Source organism: Opisthorchis viverrini (assembly GCF_000715545.1).
Source record: "Opisthorchis viverrini unplaced genomic scaffold opera_v5_706, whole genome shotgun sequence".
NCBI classification, from domain to species: Eukaryota; Metazoa; Platyhelminthes; class Trematoda; order Opisthorchiida; family Opisthorchiidae; genus Opisthorchis; species Opisthorchis viverrini.
Genome location: NW_008752378.1, coordinates 35,773 through 43,053, shown reverse-complemented (window position 1 = coordinate 43,053; position 7,281 = coordinate 35,773). Strand labels below are relative to the sequence as shown.

The 7,281-nt window shown below is 46.1% G+C and overlaps 1 protein-coding gene across 1 annotated transcript in view; it reads left to right on the top strand.

The window, feature by feature from the left end:
* The window catches only part of T265_12014 (hypothetical protein), a gene marked incomplete at both ends in the record, with an annotated part of 7,621 nt that extends 4,204 nt beyond the window's left edge, over positions 1–3,417 (top strand). Inside the window, one exon of the mRNA XM_009178901.1 lies at positions 3,270–3,417. Coding sequence (XP_009177165.1) covers positions 3,270–3,417 — 148 coding nt within the window. The remainder of the gene's footprint in view (positions 1–3,269) is intronic.
* Positions 3,418–7,281: the final 3,864 nt, after the last annotated feature.

Genomic DNA, 7,281 nt, shown 5'->3' with positions numbered 1-7,281 from the left:
ATTACAAGATTGTTGAGATACAACACACGATCTGGTATCAAAATCACATTTTATAACATTGATGTCAGTATTAGGATAGTCAGGTCACCTGCTTTGCACCAGTACGTAGTGCGCTGCATTGTACACAGGCATTTTCCAACCGGAATGTATGGTTCGGACAAATGCCGCCGACGCTACCGCCCTTCGCCTGCACTGTCCACTTCGATTTATAGTTTCCTTCGCTGACTCTGTCAAAATTTATCGTACCAAATACATCCTAAGCGACCAAGTTCAATCGCGGTTTACACTACTCTGTTCCATTTTGGTTGCTGAAAAATCGGTGGTAATTTAGAGAAGCAAATATCCCGCCACAACTTGCATCTTTTCTAATTTAAAGCTCTCCGTTGTTGTGGGAATCAACTATCAGCGAAATTTCCTCACTATAACAGTGATAAGTCACCATTCAGTATCGGCCATCAGGGCATCATATTCTGATTAGAAGGTTGTATACAAAACACAAAGCCTTTGCCATCAAAGCTTCTGTGGAACGACAAACTCCTCAAAAACTCGAACACACTATATAGCCTGTTTTTGCGCACATATTACACAGGTGTCAACGAAGCTAAACGGATCTATCAAAATGGTGAATGCTTGCTTACGATGAAGCCCCATTAAAACTGTTGTCGTTTTCAAGCAACCTTGGTCTGCGTTTGATTGTTTGACTTCTATATCTCAAAAGCCGTTGTGCACAGGTCGGTGTTCATCAGCGGGCATATGAAAATTTGGCAGACAGCTTTGCCTCTCTACAGTAGTGCATGGTAGTTCGGCTTCGAAANGACCAGCTTGATCAGTGGATAGACCAAGACAAACTCATACTCGGAACCCGTCGGTTATGACTGGCTCTGTGTTTACATTTATAGGTCTCAGTTTGACAGACATATAAGGGCATCATGGGGAATTTCGATGTTACAAAAAATTGATGCAGACTGTCAGTCGGGTCTATTTGCTTTGGTAACCTCAGGCACAAGCATATTGATTTTGGTGCTTTTATTGCAGCTTAATTTGTGTATATCACAATTCATTCCCAACAAAGACGTCAAAAGTTTGAGCATTTTAATTCCGAGTGGCAAGCAATGATTGTGGTAAACATGAAATTTTTCATTTCTTTAGGCAAAACACTAAAGGATGCATCCCCAAACTTGCCAGTTGATTATGTTCGGCACTTGACGCAACTTAGTTCCCAAGTTTAACCCCAAGATTTCCGGACTCATCAAGCAGGATATCATTCCTTACAAAGTGTCAGGACTTATTCATTCACCTAGTGAAATATTACATTTCTTGCATGCTAATAAATTATTTTTGAGCCCTTCGAGTGCATATACGAAATTAAACAAAGAAATACGCGCATATCTACGGCACTATCCAAAACGTATCGTGTGACGTGTAACAGATGAAACTCAACTCACCTCTTTCATAAATCGCTGCAAAGCCCTTCAATTCAATCGAATCATCTGTCCTCATGGAAGGATCTGTCCTCATCGGAGGGTCAGATTGGCAAAACGAAGCCACTCAAGATGGCCTGAAAGATGAATGTGGCTAACGGCCGGTCAAAAATCAGTGTTCTTCTTAGAACTAGTTTCGCATACGATTCGAGAATCGCCCTGCTGATGTGCAAAGGATCATCTGTCCCACTCCCACGCCCAAGGTGTCTGGCGCGCAGACAGTGACCAGTCATAGATAGCGACGCGTTCTGGAATCCGAACAATGTGAGACCGACAACGCGTGTGAATGCACGCACGTGGACTCGTCTCGCTTACTGCCTATGTGATAAGAAGAAACACTTTTACAAAGGCTTTTCAGAAACCTTGGAATCCGTCCTCTATCTTGATGCGCGATACTTCAGTGTACTCGGCACGGCAATGTATCCGCGGAATGAAATTGTTTCGTAAAATTATTATTTCTAACAATCCCACCTAGTTAGACAGTAGTCCTATCTAGGCGACACAAAAGTTTACTTCTTGTTGCTATTGTACTGAGGTACAAAACGGTGCCGAAAAAATCAAAGAGAGCAGTTACAGGTAACTCCGGATGTATTCGAACCAGCGCCATTTATTTGACCCGGAAGTGACAAAGCACCCCAAATTGCGACGGAGTCCGTACAGTCTCTTGTTGAATAATGACAAACCTTCACAGCCGGCTCTACAGTGGATGGAAGAGTAGGCCTTCTCACGGTTCCGCAAGAATTATACATTTCAAAACGTAACGAATAACGTGAGTAAGAAGGGAATGTCGGAAATAACGCTCTTGGGGTCTTTTCCGACTATCTAGTTGAATGGAAAAAAACTAAGGTATTTGTACTCCTTTAATTCAGCATGAGTTCTCCAGGTTGGTAGCCTCCACACAAATCAGCTACGGGGCTATCTGGAGTAAATTGTCCTATACAAATATACGTCTGATTTTGGGGTCTGTCAGATTGTTTCAGTAAGTCTTCTCTTGGTGTGACCGAGGTGGAAGGTTATCCCATGTACTATTCATATATACATTAATCACCACACTGCTCTATACCTTACGTTTTACGGAATACTTCTCGGAATTGCCAAACAGTGTATTGAGCTTGATGGGAACAGTGCTTAAAGTCGCGCCACAATAAAATTCTTGCTCACTGGAATGACTGAGCGCGTCTGCTGTCAAACGCCTGTTGGGAATGACGTCGCAGAGCACAACCACAGCGTTTCATCAAGGAACTACTCCCACAAGGAGCAGCTGCTGTTGATGTGATGCTTCTACGGTTCGTGTGAACACAGTCAGTACAACCAATGGGGCGGCCTACTGACAAAACAGATCTGACAACAATGGTTGACCCGCTGAAAGAACTGAACATTTTTTTTGTTGGCCCAGGTGCGGAGTTGTGCGACCAGCGTTCGCTAAACCGGAGATTGGGAGACTAATGTTTCGGATGCCAGATGCACACGCTACGAAGTCAACATGAAAACGGGAATGACAGATTTAGCTGAGATTTGGGGTCTCCCGCACATGTACGAAGCTAACTGAGCTGTATCAGATTTGGTTGATTGTACGCCAGTGGTTGCGCGTTGAAGCAAACACAAGTTCAGGAAGGTCACCGACCGAGTGGAATCTACGTCTCCCCAAACTTGTTATCCGGACTTGGGAAATGACTTCAACAAACAAACCCATACGACCGGAGAAGCCAGCCCATCGGCGAGTGAAAACAAGCGCTCCGACCGGGGCACGGTGGAGACGGAGCAGGGTTTAACAAAGCTTAAGTGAAGTCCGACTTCTCCAATTCGACTACAAGACCACTGGGTGTCGTCGAAATCGCTATCCATGATTGATGCCAGGAAAGTCATACCAACAGGCAACGAGTACGACAGCGCACGCAAATCCCTCAAACGCTTGAGGAAAGACCGAGAGCTCTGATGGACATCGAACGCTCGGGACATGGAAAAGGCTTTTGCTACGGGAAACAGCCATACCCTGTGTCGACTGGCTCCAGAAAAGCAACGGTCAGCGAAACGTCCGCAAAAACGTCGACTGGAAATATGCACCGAACACTTCAGCTGGCCTCCTGCAACACAGCCTGTAGAGATAGTGCATACAGGCGAATGGAGTGTAAACGTTGAGCGCCCTTCGGAAGAAGAAACAAAGTGTGGAATATCCGTGCTAAAACATGAGAAGGCGCCAGGACCGGACGGTCTGTATCCAGCCCTCTTCTAAGAATCCCTGGCGATCCGTCTGACGAGGCTTATTGCTGTCTGCCGAATGGAGCATGTCGACAGTTACCCGTATCTCCAAAAAGGGTACGCGAACGCTGTGTGAAAACCACCGTGGCCTAAGCCTATTAGCTGTAGCATCGAATGTGTTCTCTGGTCTTATCCTTCGAAGGTTGACTGGACGCAGGGAGAGACACGTCAATGAAAACCAAGCTGGGTTCCGTCCTGCAGGAGGATGCGTCGATCATAGACTCTTGACCCTGCACACCAACTCCCGCGGCCGTGTGAAGGTCTACGGGAAGCTCTCTTCTGAGTTCACCACATCAAGTGGTGTCACCTTCTCTCTTCAACTTCGTCATTGATACGATCATGGAAGCCTCACTATCAGCCTGTGGGGTCGAAGTGCTCCCTGGGCCTCCGCTCACAGATATCGAGTACGCGGAAGACATAGTTCTCCTTGGATCTGACCCCGTGGTAAGGCAAACAATATTAAATAATCCAACTAATTCCGCCTCACCGTTTGGCATACGCTACTGCTCAAACCCTAGCCTCAATCTTGCGGATGAACCGATTGAGGTAGTCGACAAATTTGTTTACCTGGGAAGCTGTATCAGTCCCGGTGATCTCGCAAAAGATGATATTTCCATCCGGGTTGGGAAGGCCAGAGCAGCCTTTGTGAACCTGCGTCACCTGTGGCCTAGACATGATATCGACTTATCCGTCAAGGGTCGAGTTTACAATGCTTCGGTGTGCTCCATATTACTATACGGATCAGAAACCTGGTCACTGTGCGCCGAGGACGTCAAGACTTTGAATGTTTGACCATCGATGTTTTCGGAGTATTGTCCGGATCTGGTGGGGACACCGGATCAGCAATGCTGATATTCGGAAGAAATAACTCTCTCGATAGATCAACTGATCACACTGCATAAGGTGCGCTGGCTTGGCCACATGCTGCGTATGCCAGTTGGCCGACTTCCTCGAAGGGTTCTTTTCCACAACCACGTGAAGGGTGGAAGAGAGTCAGAAGCGGTCAGACGATGACCTGGCAGCGAAGTATGAAAGCCATTACCAGCAAACTGAGCTGCGCTGGCCATTGCTGTCTTCCTGGATGGGGACCTCGGGTTAGCCACGGTAAAAAAAGACCCAATCGCGTTCATGCATCTAAGTCATTGGCTTCAGTGCGTAAAACCCTCCCAATTAAGTCGACTGGGAACTCTGAATCCACTGATCTACTGTATTAACTGCAAATCCCAATGACCACACACCTAGCGCAACTTGAATCATCGGGGAACTAAATCGTTGAGGCTAGAACCATCGTAGAAAAAGTACGCCATTCTCACTGCTGATGATCCACAGCGGGAAAAGTAGGACACACGTTACGTGACACGAAACCTAGCGTAAATCGCCAAAATCCAATCACTCGAGGGAGCCACACAAAGCACAGTTTGGACGGACGAACCTTCCGCAACTGCTAACTGAGATACCAGGTTTGGGATTGACTCCATCGTCTGGGCATCCAACGCACGGTAGAACCTCTTTGTTCACCACCAGTAAAGCAGCCCACTCATTCTTCACTACCAAGCTGGGTTGGGATTTCCAGTTTGTCTCTAGACCTACCCGGTCCCGTGGAAATTACACGGACTGCACTCTTAGCCACACCAAACGCGCCAGAGTGTAATCCTACGTTTGAATTGTGTAGTTGTGAGACCTACGCAGCGATTCGACAGCATATTTGGACTAGTCCGGATTGCATTTGGTTGTCTTGGCGACAGACCCATTAAACGTTTCCGTTATATTCCCTACATTTTCTTGACTTCGATGTCCAACAGTACATAGAAGCTGTCCAAATAATAGTTTACGAAAGCCCTCCAGCTCGTTGCTATATTACTACAATTGCCCAGTCTTGATAGTCATGTGAAGCATCGGCACTACAGTAACACCGGTTGCAAGGTAGAGACCTCGGGACACCAGTGGTTAAAGACTCTCAAACAAGGCCCAGTAGCATCCTCAATGACGCCTATGCATCCAAACTGTGGCATAGCTCTCCCTCCCTCAAAAGTTCACAGATCGCCTTGTACTCACGCATCTATTATATCGGCTCCCGCCTCCAATATATAGCTACTAACCCCAAATAATCGGCGAACGAGTGGGTGGCGGCTATAACCACCGTGCCACATGTATGCAGTTCTTCTAGCTGGCAATGATAGTATAGTTGACTAACTTGGGAGTTGGACTGAATCAATGTTCCCACAGGATGGAAGGTATTCGGGCTGGGCGTGATCGTTGTAGAACTTTGACGGATGCAGGATGGAAGAAACAGCCCACATAATTAGAACTATCTGTTTACTCTACTGGTGCCCATTTCACAAAAGAAAATCCTTCTAAGTAATTCAGATGAATATTTTTTCCATTAAGATCGACTGGGCCGACGGAAAACGCCAGTGCTAGGAAAACATACCTCACAAGTTGGTAGGAGAATTTATCATTGGGAATTACCATCGTAGCATTCCTTCTGACGACTGCAAGGAGGAAAATTATAGTGACCAAACAAAGCTCCAAACAACATGAAATGGCAACAGACAACAGAAGTATTCATCTGAATAACCAACTAAAGTGAATCTTAGCGGGTACGAGAGCTCCGAGTAAAGCATTATTACGGGACACTCAACAGATCTGGCTCGTTAAATGATAAGTAAAACAGGTGCCGCAGTGTACACCGTCGCTTACCGGAGACACAGGTGTTGCCACGTGAAGAGATCGTTGGATGAGCCTCGATTATCATGCCTTGAGTAAACCTCGCTACATATCACGTTTGAGAGACCTGTTAGGCCTGTCCTCCGGATGTGTGCATCCGGTCCCGCAAGACAGGTGAAGCCTACTGAAAGTCTCGATTCTAGGAGGTCTCATGCAAACAGGTGTCCGAGACAGTGATCGCATGTTTTTTTCGGTACTCGGGAAGAATAAGGTCTGTTAACATGCAGACAACCAACCAACCAAACTGTATATCTTGGAAACTTAACCTGACTTTTGTTTCCAGTCAGTACTCCTATTTGCCTTGCGTTGAACCACACCGCCTAAAACGTTTATACAGTCATACTACGTGCGATGATACCGCAACTGTAGAATGAACCCAAGGAAAAGTAGTGTACCAAGTGATTAGTTCAAAATCATGGTCACGTGGCTCTAAACTGGGATGGACAGATTAGCAGATTCCGTAGGAATTATACTAGAGAATAACGACGTAATGATTGGTGAGCAAAGCCACAGACGAGTCGGTACCGTGTAGTTCTGGGAAACGGTTCACGTGCAGAGAACTGCGGTAGTTCACAGACGGCTGCAAACTAAACTGCAAGTAACACGCAAATCCGGATGTTAGATGCAGAGATATCAATAAATGAGACAGGTCGGTTGAATCCAATGCGTAATGTAAGTTACTCAGAGAACGTAATACCAGCTAGAACTTTCTGTCAAGCCACAAACTACATGAAAATGATTTACGCACGTTCACCTAGGACCAAGAAACCGATTGCAAACAAAGCATAATACACTGAACGTAGGACGCGACCAG